The sequence below is a fragment of the Limulus polyphemus genome, unplaced genomic scaffold (genome assembly GCF_000517525.1).
Source record: "Limulus polyphemus unplaced genomic scaffold, Limulus_polyphemus-2.1.2 Scaffold432, whole genome shotgun sequence".
Taxonomy (NCBI): Eukaryota; Metazoa; Arthropoda; class Merostomata; order Xiphosura; family Limulidae; genus Limulus; species Limulus polyphemus.
Window position 1 is genome coordinate 20,941 of NW_013666042.1, and position 18,562 is coordinate 39,502.

At 32.7% G+C, this 18,562-nt stretch overlaps 1 protein-coding gene across 2 annotated transcripts in view; it reads right to left on the reverse strand.

The window, feature by feature from the left end:
• Positions 1-2: 2 nt before the first annotated feature.
• Positions 3-18,562, reverse strand: part of LOC106458230 — a 51,773-nt gene continuing 33,213 nt past the window's right edge. Inside the window, exons 3-7 of one of the 2 annotated variants that reach the window (XM_013917705.2) lie at positions 14,487-14,593; positions 9,840-10,003; positions 3,273-5,002; positions 932-1,040; positions 3-88 (exon numbers count right to left, since the gene is read on the reverse strand). In XM_013917705.2, the coding sequence (XP_013773159.2) occupies positions 972-1,040; positions 3,273-5,002; positions 9,840-10,003; positions 14,487-14,593 (2,070 nt within the window). In that variant the 3' untranslated portion in view covers positions 3-88; positions 932-971. The remainder of the gene's footprint in view (positions 89-931; positions 1,041-3,272; positions 5,003-9,839; positions 10,004-14,486; positions 14,594-18,562) is intronic. The other variant, XM_022384377.1, reaches the window with a different exon arrangement.

The window sequence follows — 18,562 nt, forward strand, 5'->3', positions numbered from 1 at the left end:
GCACAGACAGATACAATTGTAGCATTTTCTTAACTTCAACAGCTACATATTCGATGATTGACGTCTTGTTATGAAATATGTAACATTTCTAAACAGAGAGAAAAAATATATAGAAAGTTACAAAACTTAATTTTAATTGTTACTGGTTTTCACTTACTACCAAACATTTCATATTTTCATAACTTGGGTTACACAATCTGATTAAATGGCAGAAAACATTACACCTCTTTATTGCACAATTTCTAGTCTGAGTACTCTCTTCAATTAAAATAAAATGCAAATATTTTGTAAGGAACCAATGAACTAACACAAAATTTCATACAAATGAAAATTACTGAAAAAATAGCTTTAACATAAAGTTGTGTTATTATAAATACATCTTTATCTATGGACAGACTTGAAATCAATTTTTGCCTTTATAAAAAGTATTTGAGTGAAGAAAAATTTTACATTATACAGTCAAACCTATATATTGTGAACACCTTGGTTCTAAATAATAGTTCTGGTTTTTACAAACATGAATATATAAGGTGGTCATATTGAATCTTAACAAAAAAAGTATTAGCAAGTCTTTTGCATACAGATTTCATGAATACTTTATGATAAGCTGTTGCTAAAATACACTTATACATTTATATGCATGATTGTTATGGAGATTCTTCACAAATAATTAATATTTAGGTCCTTTTGTTTTTTTTCCCTGAATTTATCTTAACCTGCATTGATAATTTGAGAGAAGACCAGTTCTTACATTTATGTGAAACAATTTTTACTACATAGAAATTATGTGGTAAATAACTTCATTAAAGGTGTATTACCAAATAATTGGGTTTATAGAAGTTTTAATAAAAAAAGACCCCAATGATGGTCATTACAATAGGAAATGTTGAAGTACATTTAAAAGAAAAAAAGAAGCATTTTAAATACTTACCTACATTATGACATAGGTAATTCAAGAATATACAAGTAGATTAAGTACACCCAGCACAGCTGGTGTCAGTACAGTCAAAAGGTTGCTTGTGTTGAGATACTGAAACATGCTAAAAAAAATTACAAGAGTTCTTATTAGAATGTAAAATAGCTTCTATCATTAACTTCTGATCAATACTTACTTTTTATATCTTCATAGAAAATGAAATATTTTATATTTGACAGAGCTGTGCAATTTAATTGATTACCTATGAGTGTCAAGTAAACTAATTGATTAATTGAAATTACCTTTAAATAGGTTACCTGAAAATATTGTTTCTAATTATTGCTGTTTTTGATTATTTCTACAATAGCTTAATTGAAATTCCAATTATATCGAATGTCAAGAAAATAAACAACTAAAAATTAGTGTTTTTATTTATTCCCACAATCAATTACTTGCTGGTTCTGTTTTTGTTACTTAAAAGCTACTAAGGCTTTCTGCTAATGTCACTAGTTTTGAATTGCTGACTAGAAGGTAGGCAACTGTCTGGCAGGACTCGCCACCAGTTTTTTTATTTAACTTCTGACCCAGAGAGGGCAACTGATTTTCAGCAAGTGCACCAATGTTTTTTTTTCTTTTCATGCTTGTATGCACCATGGTTTGAAGAATACTGTCCTAATTAATTAATAAATACCACTAATCCCCTAGCTCTAGTAACATTCAAAGTTAAAGATATACGGCTCCCATAGAAGGTGATATATGGTAATGTTTCCTTACGTTTATTACGTTTTCTGCTTTTCGTAAACTTTACTGGGTTGTAGTTGAACCAAATAAAACAAGAATGACTTATTAAAATCAACCAAAAAATCTTTCTTTTTTTTCTCCCTAAATCTAAGTCTCTCAGGCCAAATTTCACTTAATGTTCTGTGGATTACAAAACAACTGCTGATTGAACCAAGCAATAGTGGCATATATCAATAGAAGTTTTCTATATATCTCTAACCACAGCTGTCACTGTTGATTGACACTATAGTGCTGTAGTAGTTGTTAGAATGTAAAAAGAAATGCAGATGTTAAAACCAATGTAAGAAAAACATTTCAGGTTTTGGCTTGTATTTAATATATATAGTCAAAACGGGTTAAGTTCAAAAACAGTCTACAACTTTCCAATACATGTGCAAACACAAAAGTATTAATGTTATAATACATTATTAGTTGTTTTTCTTTACACAGTACATATACCGAATGATCTACTCATCAGGTTTTAATTTTTTAACTTTTTCTCTTATCCTTGTAATGAAGTTTGTCAAGTTTGTATATAATTAACTCCGACAGTAGGCTGACATAACTGCAGCATTTGATGTGAGAAAATATTAGGATATTGAAAATAATGCAACTATTATATATTAATATTGCCTGTGTGTGCATATATATGTATACATTCATATAGTTACAAAATTGAAATTCTAAATTCTACCATATGCAGGCTGCCCAGTAGCCTTGTGTTTCCTACCGTTTGTCACTCATATTTTTACAAAAAATCAGCCCTACTTTTGTTGATTAAAGTAATGTAGTTTATAGATTTTTACTTCAGATTAAAATTACTAGTCTTCTTTTGATGTTGTTTGACCAAACTGTGACCTAACAATGCTAGTTTGAAATCAGTGAAGATGGGCAATCTTTATTAATTACTTGTACATTTTATTATCATAATAGAGCTATCTCAGGGATTATTACCATTCAAGTGATCTTTAGTAATATATAGTACAAAATGCTTTCATAAATATCATTAATACTTAAGTACAAATTACCATATAAAATTAAATTTAAAAAATCAAAGTTCTAAGATACACAGTACACATACTTTGCAATTGCATCTATGCATGTAGGTATTAATGTTTGTTTAATATTTGAATTCCTCCCACAATTTGTTTTAGCAAACAACTGAAAATTCTTCATGCCTCTCAACACCAAATATAAACAAAGAAATGTTTTGATACATAAAGTGGGTTTCCAAAAAATGAAGGAGAGGAGGTCAAGGGCTCTCTGGTTTGACTGATTTACTTTTAACTGGTATGAAAACAATCAAAACAATGAATATGTATAAGTATACATAAAAAGTCATTTAAAAAATGTGTGCAAATTGTTACTGTAGTTATTTTCCACAGTACATGTATTTGATCTACCAAATTATAGAAATTAACATGTCATATTATGGATGCATTAGCAAACCCCAATTTCTGATGTTTTTTTCTTATACAAATGATGAAATTATTGACAGATAGACTAGGCCAGGCTAAGCTACAAAAAGTTATTGAATATTTTCAAAGATAAGAAAATGAATCAATGCACAACTTACATTCTGCAGTGTCTCCTGACTAGAAAACTCCTTATCATACATACTACAAGAAACGTTTGAGCTACTTGCTGGAAAATAACTGTTAACATCTAGTTGTTCAGATTTTGAAGACTTGCTTTGTGGTACATGGATAAAAGTTTCAGTTCCACTGATTACTACTTGGTGGGAACTAGACATATGCTTTTTGATCTCTTCAGTGCTGCTGAAGAGTAACTGACAAACTTGGCAAATTAAAGCCTTTTGACCAGATTTATTGAACTGTCTACTAATTGTGATTGGTTCATTATCTTGAGGCTCAATTTTTACCTCAGATTTTGATGACATTAACTTCTGGCTTAACACCAAAGATTGGACTGCAGTAGACACTAAGCTATCACTACAGGAAACAGCTTGAACTTCTGAAAAGACAGTGCATGCTGGACTTTGTCTGCAATCTTCTTCTTCTGAAGAACTAAAACTGGCAGTGTCCCAGTGAAGATTGTCTGGTTCCTGCCTGGAAAGACGTTGAGCCATCACCTGGAGACTCTCAAGGGAGTTTTCACAGTCTGTAGTGTCAATTTCATTCACATTAACTCCAGAACGTTCAATTTCTGCATATAAGCCAAAAGGAAGCTTCCCCAAACATTCTAGCTTCATTATGTGCATCTTGGAGCGCAAGTGTTTGGCCAAGTGTCCATGAATCCTGAAAGCTATCTTACAGTCAGAACACTTGAAAGGGCGTGGATTATCAGCTGTCACAGAGCCAAAAGTTAAATTCCTGTTCAGTTTGTTGTTATGGCTTAGAGAGCGTTTGTGTTTCTGCAGATGACCTATTGTGTGAAAGGATAATGCACAGCTGTCACAGCGAAAACGCCTTTCAAAGTAATGGATATTAAGATGTAAACGAAGCATACTTGGTTTTCGAAAACTTTTGTGGCAGATTTCACAAACAGACTTTCCTTCATCAAAGGAATTTCCCTGTGTAGAGCGAGCTACAATAAATTCCTCATGCACCTTAGAAGTTTTAACATGTGAATGGTTTTCAATGCAGGGTCTAGACTTTGAGGACTCAGTAGGAACCAAAATAGAATTTGTTTTTTCAGAAATGGCTGGAGATTTACAGGTTGAGGATCTAAGAATGGTATAAGTTCTGAAATTATTTTGTTGATTATCATTTATTTCTAAGAGTTGTTCCACTTCTTGAGCTTTAGAACTGTTAGCAGCTTCTTTTTCATCTGATGTTTTTGTTGAATTCTGACACTCTAAAGGATGGTCTTCAACTGCTGTGTTTAACTCATTTGAAACTTTGTTGTTTACCACCATTCTCTCCTCAGGGACAGGATCAATATTTCTTGTTATTCGCAAATCTATTGGCTGTTCAGCCAGCAGTGATTTATCCCAAATTTCTTGAACATTAGCTGGGGGAAGTGAATCACATTCTAATGATAAAGAATGAGAATGATGTTCTCCATCAGAAGAGTCTGTTACCAAAGGTTGGTACTGCTGTGATAAAACATTGTCATCTGGAACCATACATTCTCTTGTAATTTGTATTCTTATCTGGCTAGCTGCTGATGAGCTTGGGAAATCATAAGATGGCAAAGACTTGCTGTCATTGGAAGAAAACAACATGAGTTGATTTGAACTAGACTTCTGAACTTTTTGTGCACTTCTATTTTGAAATAATGCTTCACAAGTATTCTTCTTGGTGACACTTTTACTCATTTGTGAACTATCAGCTGGTTTATTTCCTACAAAAATAGAATATGCATCATAAATTTTAACAAGTTAAACAGAATCTATTGATTCACTAATATTTTGTGTTTAAATCAATGTTACAGATATACAGAGCAGCTCTTGGTTTATTTTGTGCATCTTTCCAAAACATTAATCTGATGTAACTTGTATTTAAAGCAACATGTATATACTTAAATATACATCACAAAACTGCATAACCCGCAGAAAATGTTAAATTTCTTTAACTATAAACAGACAAAAATAATTAACTTATTAATAAAACCACTATTGAAAACCATTACAAATTTGACAGTAAATTTGGGATAATCTTATTTTGAAGAACATAGAAAGAGCAATTATTGTTATTGAATATATCAGTGGTGATTTAGTTAAAAAATTGACAGCATGAATACCATCTACAGACAATCAAACTAATTTTGCAAGTTGATTTTAATTAATTATACTTGCCATAAGACATTTGTATTAGGACTTCTATTTTTTAGCACTACATTCTTTATTTAGATCAGGCATTAACACCATAAAAATACTTTGGAAAGGGCTTGAACCTTAATTTCACTGAAGGATAGGTATCACTGAAGGTCGAAAATCGTCTGTCACATCACAAAACAAGGGGATGGAATTATTATTTCAACATTTGTAGTTGTTTTTGAACATGTTATCTGTAATAAACAACAGTACAGTCAGGTTGTATACATCACATTAGTAATACTATTTCCAAAACTGTTTTAACATAGAAGGCATAGGGAAAGCAACATGGTTGATTTGGCACTGTTCTCTTTGAAATAGAGAAATGGTACATATTTGTAAGGAATATGACAAAGTACATGGAAAATATACAACAGTAAGTGTACACACATTCAAGGATGTGCACTACTTCATCCAGCATGCTTATTAGCATGGCTTAGTGCCATTTCTAACAACATTTACATCACAAGAATAGTCACATCTTTCACTATGTGATGGAAATTGAGACCTGATGCTGTTTGCCACTTGATTTGAAGCAAAGATAATCTGTATGCTATTATAAAACTGCTTCAGGTGAAATATAGACATGATGATGAAAAACTTTGTTTCATTAGCCCTAATAAAAGAAGCTGATGAATGCTATGTAGAGGTCAAAGAGGTAGTGGGAAGGAGCAGCAATTTAATATTGGCATAAGTTACTTTAGTTGTGCAGAGTATGCAACTCAGACCTAAGACTTATATAGAAAGAAAACATTCAAAAAATGCATTATGATACTGAAAACTCATTTCATCAAATCCAAATGTGTTTTATGTAAGAGATGCATGAGTGCAACAACAGAGAATTTAGTTTTAGGAAAAGACAGATCAGGCATGATGCCATTTAAGGGAAAACAAGATGAAGAAAAATCATTAACAGGAGGAATGAGCCGTAGATGCAGAATATCTTGTTATGAGAGGAGAAAGTGTAAATAAGGGAGAATAGGAAATGGAAGTTGCAGTGTTGCAGTTGGCTGTTCCTTCAAAGTATCAAATTGTGGATATCCAGAGCAAAAACTCATGCAGCAAAATTTTGTTTAATAGTACATGTACTAACAGAGACAGTATAATACAGTGAAAAAAACAAACAAAAAACACACACACACACATTATTTAAAAAAAACACACACCAACAACATCCTAATTCAAATAAATGATGAGCCCTGCCAAATAATACACTACTGCTTCTTGGTGAAAGAATCATTTCTTAAGCTTTACCTTGCTATATCCCCTCCCTTTCTTAAGAGCTGTGTGGAAACTTATTGTATTTTATATTAATTTAGTTTAAAAAATTAAACAACTCAAGTAATTACAACACATTTTTAGTATAATGACATCACCTCTGTTGGTACTAGAATTGTTCTCAAGTAAAGAAACTATTTTAAACATGACAGACTCTGGAAACAAAGCTCCAGCTATAAAAGTGTGGTATTAGATTGCCCTGATTTTCTGTAAGAATATTATGGGTGGAAACTGCCCCAAAACTGGTAATATTATAGAGACTGTATCACCAAGTAGTTCCTAAGTTCCTTCAATTTTGACTGAGTCTGATCTACAAGAGTGTGACTGGACACAAGTTTGTACACATTCACAATCATTATTCTCATTAAAAACAGTCAAAGTACTTGGACAAATGCTTTTGTGCTGTATTTTCAACTGAAGAGAGGTGGACAGCTTTATTCTCTCTTTCTACAATTTACAAATGTTTAAGTTAGAGCCTAAGTTCGACATGTTTGAGCTGGATCCAATTCTGAATAATATATATAGCTTGGAAAAAGTTTTGGCATTCTCTATATCAGTTCTGGCTTAATTCTCTAGCATTTTGCAGTTTTCTCCATTATTCTGAAGCTGGTTAAAATCTGTAGCAATTCTGAATATATCTGAGAGAAACTGGCTTTATATACATAAATGAAACAAAGGCCAGGATACTCAGAGTATTCATGACAGCCTAGTGACTATAAATCTCATTCAATAAATTTGTATTTAGTAATTTATTTGGACTATCCTATCACCATGTTATTTTAGTTTTTTTCTAATCCACAAGCTTTTGGCTCAATTACCTAAGCCTTCTACAGGTGCGAGATGTTTAGTAAACAACAGGATCTAATGGAACAATTCAAATTACAAATTGCCTAGCAACAACAGAAAACAAGAACGTGCCATAAGTTTCTTTACAACATTAAGCCTGAAGCCTAATAAATTAAACTAAAATAATAATACAAGGCCAAGAAACATAATAAGCCATGTTATTATTGTGGTTTGTTATGCTAGAATGATATAATCAAATAGGTTATTTTGCAATAGCATTAGAGTCAATGCATGGTTTGATTTCTTTAATGAAAGGTAACCAGCAAGTATGAAGGAGGAATTCACGATTTTGGATAATGCATGTAGGAGGATACGTATCAACAGTTATCTTCTCATCATTGTTCTCCTCCCACACTTTATAGTCCTCCAAAAATTCACAAGCCCGACATATCTCTATGCTCTATTGTATGCTATATAGATTCCCCTATGTATAACTTTGCAAAATTTTTGTCTAAGATTTTGTAACCTTTAGCTGGAAATTCCAAATACTCCTTAAGAAACTCACAACAGTTTGCTGAGATTATTAGAGTCAAAGAGGTTAATAATAATCATATTCTTGATAGTTTTCATGTAGTATCCCTGTTCACGAGAGTTCCTCTCTCTGATACTATCAGTATTATAGAAGGTTTACTACATAAGGATGTCTCAGTTCCTGACAGAACACTAATCTCAGTTAAAAATATTATCAAACTTTTATAATTATGCTTACAATCTAGCTATTTTCTTTGGAACTATCAGTACTTCAAAATGAAGGATGGTACTCCAATGGGCTCTTCCCTTTCTCCTGTTTTTGTTGAAATTTATATGCAACATTTTGAAACTATGGGCATTTCATCTTCACCACACCTTCCTCAATTTTGGCTTCATTACGTTGATGATGATATTTTCGGGTTAGATCCTGTTGTTTACTAAACATCTCGCATCTGTAGAAGGCTTAGGTAATTGAGCTGAAAGCTTGTGCATTGAAAAACTAAAATAACGTGGTGATAGTCCAAATAAATTACTTAATACAAATATGAGTACTCACGTTAAAAGCCTGAAAAGTTACTTCTCATTTAATACAGTTTATGCTCTTCGGGTATCATTGGACTCACCAACAGGAATGATGCTACAAGATATGTAAAACTACAACTATCTTTTCAGTATGTAACACCCTAGCAAAGTGACTGAGTTCCAAGTGTAATTATGGTGAGTAGAACTTAGTCGATACCTTGACTGACTTTCTGTAACAGGAACTAAACACACTCTGCATACATAGAAATTAAAAGAAATTCTACATATTAATTAAAGAGGTAGAAAAAATGCATGACATGCCTGTATATCAGAAAAGGCATTGTTTTATTAAATATTAAGCAATGGATACATTATCAATAACAGAACTTAGCAATTAGTAGAATTCAAATAATAAGGATCTGTGTCCTGAAGACTGGTGATTTTGCAGACTTGTATGTATGCGTATACATACATATATATATACTTTTCTGTCCCAATAAAGTTCCATTTATTCTACAAGTGTGTTTAATTCCTTACTGTAAAGCACTGTACCTGTGTTGCTGCTTCTTGAACTACCCCCCCCCCCCCATTGATTACACTCAATTTGGTGGTCAAAAGTATGCATTGCAGTTTGTACTCTAAGAAGCTTCTGTTCAATTTTAGACCATACATCTTTTAAAACTGTCCACAATACCCTCTTTTTATGTATTTTGGCTTCCAAGGCAACATTTAAGCAACACAATTGCAGATTGGCTTAGAATGTGGTTTCAGAGCTAATTATGTACTCCAGATTTAAAATGATGTAAAGTAACATATACTTTCATAAAAATTAAATCATATAATAAACTCATCAGAAACAATAGGTTATAAAGCAATGCATCAGAATTGTTAATTATAATTTCAGTTGTATTCCAACATATAAAAAAGAAATGTAAAAGTTTTTGTATAATTTAAAAACAAATATTCAAAAGTTATTTGAAACAATATAACAAACAAGATTTAATAAAACTGACTATAGAGTAAAACAGAGTAGGTTATTTACAAAACATAAATACACCAACTGTTTGCTATATAGATCCACACATCTTACCAATACACATAATGTAAAGAATCTTACAACCATTCGTGTCTTTGTAATAGCACCCACTCTAAATTACAAACTAGCAGATGTGCAACCAGCAATAGAAAATTTTAAAATTCCTTGTACAGCTGTCATATGAGTATTAAGTACAGTAGAAATGAACTAACTTTTTAAAGAATCAAATTCTGTTATAAATTCAGACAAAGAAGATGCTTCCAGACTTTGTACTTTCTGTTTTTCAATTGCTTGTATATCTCGATCATTCTGCTTAATTCTGCTTTCAGTTTCAACACATATTGGCTCCGCATCTCTTCTCACTTTAGATAAACAGCTTTAAAATATACAAAAATACAAGTTAAGGCTTATAAAAACTGACATGGGAAAAACTTATGTAAAATACTTTAAACTGAAACTTAAACTGTATATATATAACTTGCAGTGAATAACATGATAATCAATAAAAGTTAAGGATACATGTGAACAACAGTTTGATGTTGATGAGAACCACAAAAGTTAATATTTTTCTACACTCAAAATGTATTTCCAAAAGGTACCTCCTTTCACCCAAAGCTTTCTCGACCTTGATTTGCCCTCCAAGCATTACTAAAAAGTTTTTCACTAAAAGCACACCAGTCTATTATACCCTTGATTTTTGTGTCATTTCATGTGACTACCCTCCACCAATCATACTGTGCCACCTATACTAGTGTAGGTAGCTCCCTCTACTATTCTAACACAATCCTCCCTTTCGATAATTGGCAGTTACAAACGAAAATACTGGCATATCAGTGGGGAAGAAGGGTGGGAAGTGGATGAGAGGAGGTAAGTACCTACCAGAAATACATCTTCAATGTAGGAAAATGTTAAGTTCTGAAACGGTACTACATCCTCCCACCAAAAGCTAGAATTACACGTTAAAAAAGTGGAGGGGCCAGTGACAGTATTTTAATAAATGAATAACAATTGCCTGAAAAGAACAGGTGTGTGAGATGAAGAAAGTAAGAAACACCTGTAGGGTAGAGCAATACTTCTGGAATGTATGAGGTAGGCACTATATACTCAAGAAAAAGATGTCAAGCACGTTACTTTGGAGCAGTGCAGAATAACTATGACATGAATCAGCATAGAGTGGACATATGAAATATCTGGTATGTAATTGACAACGAGACCAAATAATTATGTGCGAAAGGAAGAGTCCTGGGCACACTGGAGCAAGTCCATTGATGTCTTGTCAAGGATATTGGTAGCAACAAAAGCAATCTTACCCTTAAAAAAACACAAACAAAAAAAACAAAGGGAGCATCATAAATAAGTAGTAAGATCAAATTTTTCGGAATCAGCCCAATGTCAATAGATAGTGTAGTATTTGTTCACTGTAGTAGGCCATAGTATATGATATAGGAAAAATTAGTCACAGTAAGGTTACAGCTAATGTGATATAGGGACAAGTGGCTAGGGCTAAAGGATCATAAATTGTGGAAGCACCTTGCATAAGCATGTATATTATAATCAACAAGTGTGGTCAGCCAGGGAAAAATATATACGGGGGAAGAGTCTTGGATCCAGAATAATATGTTATTGCACATTCAAGAATTATAACAATGACAGCTCTCTTCTTGCTGAGTTATGAGTTTGATTTCTCTCATTGTATGATCCCTCTCAGGAGGAAATCTCCATGGACCACCACTCCAGCAACTGGGAACCAGAGTGGTAAGGACTCTCATGCTCCACTAGAAGAAAAAGATGGGAGAATACTTGTTGGGGAGTCTGGAGGAATGACACATTGGAGACTGCACAATGGGTGTCTGTGATAAAAGCAACCAAGGGTCTTACAGAAACACCCCATCTCTACAGTGAATGTTTCGAAATGTACAGATTTAGTGCAAAGATCTAATATTTGGCATATCTGACCAAGCAACACCAGCCACAAGGTGGGATCCTGAAATATGATGTATATCAATTGAAAAAAGATACAAAATAATAACAGGTCAACTTATCCCAGTCAAAGGTGTACAGATGTGTGGTGCATTGATACAGGAGGAAGACAATATCCGATCAAGGAAGACACAGCCAAATCATGTTTGGATGATAGAAACGACCCTGGAGATTAGTCTGAGAGGAGGGTAGGCATACAGATGAAGGCATCCATCCCCAGAACTGAGGGGTGTAGAAAAGGAGCTCAAAAGGAAGGTAGTTGGCATTCCAGCAAGAGGTAAATGCATCTTTTTTGTGGTGTTCCTAGGCAATAATACACCCACTGAAATACTTGAGGATGAAGGGACCATTCCATAGGTAGAACTTGTTTGGGATGAGACAAACTGTTGGCCACCAGATCCATAAGTTCTGGAACATGACATGCTAAGAAGGTTAAATAGTAATCATGGGCTCAGTACAGGGCTTGTTTGGCAATATAGCTGAAAACAGTGGACTTGTGGAATGAACTAATACCACCAACTCCAGGAGGAGCAGAAGAAAATGAAACATAGCCCACTGAACAGCCCTGGATTCGTGGGAAACTCCCAACCTACCAAGGAAGCACCTGGGAACAGGTGAGCATCAGGATGAGACAAAGGAATGGAACCATGTAAGGTCAGCCCTGGCCCCAAGAGGGAGGGTGATAGGATGATCCAAGGGATTGTGGAAGAATTTCCACTGGTTGATAAACATCCACTATAGGGAGCACATGTGCACCCGACCCAAGTAAATGAGAGCTTTCAAAGAAGCCCAGGGTCCCAAAAGAAATAGAACCTCATGCGCAGTGAGAGAAGGCAAATGTACTGTCTTCATGAGTGTCTGCTCCATATCCCTGAGCTGAAGTGGTGAAGGCTGGGTCTGATTGAGATTGGAATTGAAGAGAACTCCTAAATGAATAAGATATTGTGAAGGGGTTAGAAGGGACTTCTATAACATCATAGGAAACCCCACCCGAGCAGCTTCTTGAAAAGTAATCAGGTGTGAGAGACTGATTGATTAAAGTGGACGAAAGCCCCTGGATTTGAGCCCTACAGGGGGAGGAGAGGATCCATATGTTGGGAATCCAAAAAGAGAATTGAGGCCTGCTGGGGGGGGGGCGCACCCAACAGCAATTGATCAGCAAAATGTTGAGCATGAACTTGGTTGTCGGGTGAGGAAGGAAAAACATAATAATCAGAACGAGTCACTTCACTCAACACGATAAGAGAGAAATCAAGGGCTAAGGGGGAAATATTTAAAATGTGACATACCTCATCAATAAGATGTAGGAACAGTGAGGTTGGCACACTCTCCTGACTGTCAGCATTATGTGACTGATGGAAAAAAAAAGGCCGGGGGTCAGAAAAATAGAGTCCAAATTATCTTCATCCTGAATAAATTCGTCCTCAGAAGCTTGTTCGGGTGGAAAGGGAGAACGTAATGATTGCCAAGCAAAAGTGTCCAACTCCCTGCAAATTAAGGCTTGAACTTCCTTGGTAGATACTGTTAACTTACCTTGCTAGGTACTAGGGACATTACTATCCTCAAAATTGGCAAGAACTTCATCATCCACCATCACAAAATTGGAATTTATATTTCAAATTAGAATTACAATTACGGAATAATTCTTCAAAAAACAAAACTAAAATTCAAAAGCAAACACTATATGTTTAAGTGGATGAAGTACTGAAAGGCAATCACAACAAAAAAGCAAGAACATGGAGTGAAGTAAATACACATCTATGCACTGTAATGCCAATTAAGAAAGTGAGGATTGTGTTAGAATAGAAGAGGAAGCTACATGCGCTAGTATAAGTGGCACAATATGATTGGTGGAGGGTAGTCACATGATATGTACGTTTTGAAATAGCACTAAATAAAGGGTTATAATAGACCGGTGTGCTATTAGTAAAAAATTTTGACCAACGCTTAGAGACAAATCAAAGTCAAGTTAATTTTATGTGAGCGAAGGTAGTACCAATTTCAAAAACATTCATACACGTACGTGTATCAACAATCATTTAAAACATCCTAATTTTTTCATAAAAGTAATTATTAATTAAGATGTAAGTTACTTATTAATACACTTCTGTTATAATACAATCTACAGTACATAAAAGTAAAACTAAATGAACTTCAGTATTATGTACCTAAAACTTAAAAAAAAAAAGACAATTCTTTAACTTGCAAAACATATTTTGAGACACTTGATTCATATAAAATGTAAAAATAATAATAATAATAACTTTACGTATTGTACTTATTAGTGCTTGGCAATTAGTAGAATTTGCTAATTTTTTAATATCATCTGGCTCATTAATTAATTATTATCATGATTATTAACACTGAAAATTGGGTTTCAATATCTGCAGTGGGCAGAGAACAGATAGCCCATTGTTTAGCTTTGTGCTTAACAACAAATATAATGGCAACATTTTGATTACTTGGATAGTTCAAATAATATGACAATATTTTGATATCTAGATATTTGGAATAATTGGAAATAATAATTTTGATTAGTTGATTACTTCCATGACATCAATCGTAATTTTGATTAATGGATAGTTGGAAAAATAAAAAACACTAATTTCAATTATTTAATCAATTTCATGACATTAACCAATTTAATTGTAACTGATTAGTCAATCATTTTATGTAACATGAATAGATTATTCATAGGTAATTGTTTTTATTGATTTATCAAGTTAATTACCCACCTCTAGTGCTAATAAGTATTTTTCATGTATTCCTTTAGATTTCATCATTGTAAATTAATATTTAATCTGTAATAGCCCAACAACCAAAGCTTGTATTAAAGTCACAAACAGATGTAGAATTATTTTTATGGTTATAAAACATACCATTCAGTAGTAACTTCTTTTGCAGCAACTATCCTGTTTTCTCTCCAATTATTGTTGTCTTTCTCAGTATTAGCTTTATTGTCATCACAGATTGATGTGTTGTTCACCTTTATCAGTTTTCACACAAAATAAGTTAACAATGAAGTTTACTTCCTTTACACATTAATATATAAGAAACACACAGACACACAAACACTTATGTGTATTTGTATTTATATCTATGAAAACCAACTTCTAAGAATATTATTTAAATTGTAATGAGCATAAGCAAACACATTGATCATAAGTTTATAATCAATTAACAAGAACACACTATGATGATTATTTATTGCACTATAAAATGGATCTAATTGTTCCCATCAATTCATACGACAGAAATTATTATGAGGAAAAATTCATATGGAAACACTACTTGTACAATGCTGAAATATGAAAAATGAATCTGAAACTTAGGCAATATTGTTAAATATGAAAGTACATGTATGCCTAACTGGCATGGATATTAATACTGCTACAAGTGTTGAGATAGAGAAAGGGTAGATGACTGGGTATTAATCTCCCAGGTACTAAACAAAATGTATACAAGTAATATTTGCTTCATGAATAACTAACACATCCCAGAAAAATTCATGGAAAACACGTTTGGCCACATATGTATTAAAGAAGCAAGATTTTTCTCATGCCATTACTTCAAAAAAGACAATAATATAAAGGTGCCATGAAAGGGATCTTTCCATACAGAATGCTCAACTTCTTTTAAAAATCTGACTGTAATCTCATGTACATGTGCTTTTAATTTATTACTCAGCTAAAATAATACTTACCTCTGTCACTGATAAAATTTAGTCCTTTTGTTTTTGAAGATTTTAAGTGATGCATATAATCATAGTATAAAAAAGAAAAAAGACTGTTTTGTGTATTTGTTCATCTAATGTAAGTAGTATGTTATAAGCAAAACATAGCACAAGTATTTAAATTTTGAAAGTGATAAGCTAATATTTTGCTAGTGATTATGTGCATTAGAACTATCAATATTTCAATAAAGTTTGCAACAAAATTCATATTTGAGTTTCTTATAATTTCTAATGTTGTTTCTATGGGATTCTTTTGCATGCAAAGATGGTCAAAACAAGTTTTTTTTCTGCCTATACTGGTCTTCCAACAACGTTTTGACCTGTTTTCAAGCCAGGCAAAGGTCTTAAATGTCTTTAGCAAGAAGAATGATACACAGTACATGTATACCAAGCTATGACAGGCAGAAGCAAGCCATATCCCACTATTAGGAAGTTCTTAATTTCAAAAAAATTTCTATGATGTTTTTGAAATAAAAAAACGTAAAATAATGTAAACTACCAGGTTGAACTTGGAAAATTAGCTGGCCATTAAGTTAATGAAATTTCATTGTAATATACACACAGTCATGCTATTTTCTATTTGATAAAATCCAAGAAGCATATACCAAATTATGTTAATATTACAAACAACACAACTAGTTTAGTAGACATTGATATGATTCTGGAACCATATGTCAGTCACCTGAAGCATAATATGGATGAACTGTACGATCTGATATTTCATCTTCAATGTACAATCTATTACTATTTACTATATCAAAATGTTTCAAACGTTGTAATTTTATGCAATTTAGCAGTTATTCATAATCTTTCCCTCCATATGAAAGATACATTTTTTTTACTGTTAGACCATTCAGTAGATATAAAACAGACCAGTACTGTACTGCAACTTAATTCAAACAGTTATTTCTTACACATGTAGTACTATGCATAAATTAGAGACCACTCAATCATCACAATGTATTTCAAATTAAAAACTTACTGAGAATTACTTTAAGTGAAAGTATTTCAGAACTCCATAATTCCTGAAGGCAAAACAAATGCATATAAAGCAAATTTACAGTGTATTTCTCTAATATGTGACCACCCTTTGCTGAAATCACGCGACATTTCTCCTTTGATTTCACATCTTTGCTGTTTTTCTCAATCAAGACAGCTTCACACACACACACACACTGAGCATGAAAGGGTTCCATTTCTTCCTTTCTATTACGATAATGATTTACTGTATTTGCTGTATGGTTGGATAATTACCATGCAAAAAATGAATGTTGTTACACTAAATGATGTCCATAAGAAACAGTATGGTGAATGAGTATTTTTTCTACTGGGCTGAATCTAGGACTCTATCAATAGAGTAGTGATCACAAACTCCAGTTGTGGTTAAACAGTCCCATACTTGGCTGCTACCTCACCATGTTTAACATAGGCTGCAAATTTTTTTTCTTTAATATCCCATCACTCCTGTGATAATACATATTGGTATCTAGTGGTTTTAAAAACCTCAAACTTTGACTCATAAGACCAAAGTACTCTTCTCCATATACATGTCAAACTTTCTGGTTTTTTGCAAACTTCTGTTTGTTGCCTTTCCATAACAGAGGTTTTTTGCTGCAATGCACCCTTTCAACCCTTCTTGATGTAATTCTTGTTACACTGTGGAAAGGTCAACTTTAACACAGTGGTTTCTTGAAGATTTGCAGCAAGATATCCGCTAGATTTACATCTGTCCCTGAGTGAAGTAAGCCTACAGTGCTTAACTTGTGCTCCATAAAGCTTAGGTAGTCTTCCAGGCCTGCTCTTGTCATCATTGTTATCAGTTTCATTGTATCTTTTGAGTATTTTCTGAACTCCAGTTTCTGCATTTCTTGCTGATTGTAGCCCTCTTTATACAAACTATTATGTCTTACTTTATCTGAAGCCATGTGTCTCATAGCCATACTTTGTACTTGAAAGTAGTCATGTTAGTGTGATAAACTAAAGAAAATTTTAACCACTTTTTACAATAGCAAATAACTAATGATTAAGGAATTTTTTTTAATATTTAAAGAATAGACAATTAATAAATGTGTGGAATGTTATTTTTTCATGTTGGATGTTAATATAATAGTCACAGTATTACAAGATGAAAAAGCTACATCATCCAGTTTTCAAAACATAACTATTGTCAGTTCTGGCATTTTTACATTTTATTTCTTTATAATTAATATAAACCAAACATATGATTTAGAAGATATTCAAATAAGTAAAGCATTATTGCTATATTTCATTAGGAACACCTTTTGCACAGTAGTGTATGTTGACACAAGTGTAACAAGATTAAAGCAAAATAAAAAAGGGTTTTAAATTCAGTGTTACAGTGAATGCTACATGCACTTTGGTATAATGAAGGAAGTACATTTTTTTTGAAAGGTTAAATTGTATCATTTTACTTTTGTTATACTAATCAGTGTACAAATAAGTGTTTTGACATTTCTGCATATTAGGAAAAATTTAATGTTAATATACTTGAAATAAAATTGGTAAATATGCTACTTTGGAAATGTTTTCTCAGTATTAATCACTGCTACAGAATTCATATGCAGTACAAAGTATATGACTGTACAAATGAAGTATTTATGAAACATGGATTTTTTTTTTTTGCAATCATGAATCTATTAATAAATACTGAAAAGACAGGTTCATACTTGGTGTAAAGGTATGACTGATGATTGATCTTTGTTAATTTTAAAATGATGGTAACAGAAATCCTGTGTGGTCATTGCCATTCAGTCCAAGTGTAAAAGACTACTGTAATACACATAAGAGAACACTGCAGGTTTATGCATACCAAAGAATGACTAAATATAAATACAACAAAAATAATATTACATATTATATGTCAAAGCACTTACATTATAATGCATAAAAGGTTAATACAACCTATCTGTATTTACAAATACCAAGTAACAAACAAACGATACAATGCTTTGGACTAATGATCAACTGTCATTTTGTGCTAAGGAAGTACTTCACAAACTCTTGAATTCATGATCTGTTAAAAGAAAGCTAATTATTCTTGATGACTGTGCATGTTAAACATTAAAGATCAAGATAATGATTCCTGGTACTCTTCTTTAAAAATTTAACTTTTTATTGTCAATAAAAGAAAAAAATTTAAGGAAGTTTACAATGAACAAAAAGTTTCTAAATTATTGATAGTGGATTCCATGATTATTATTT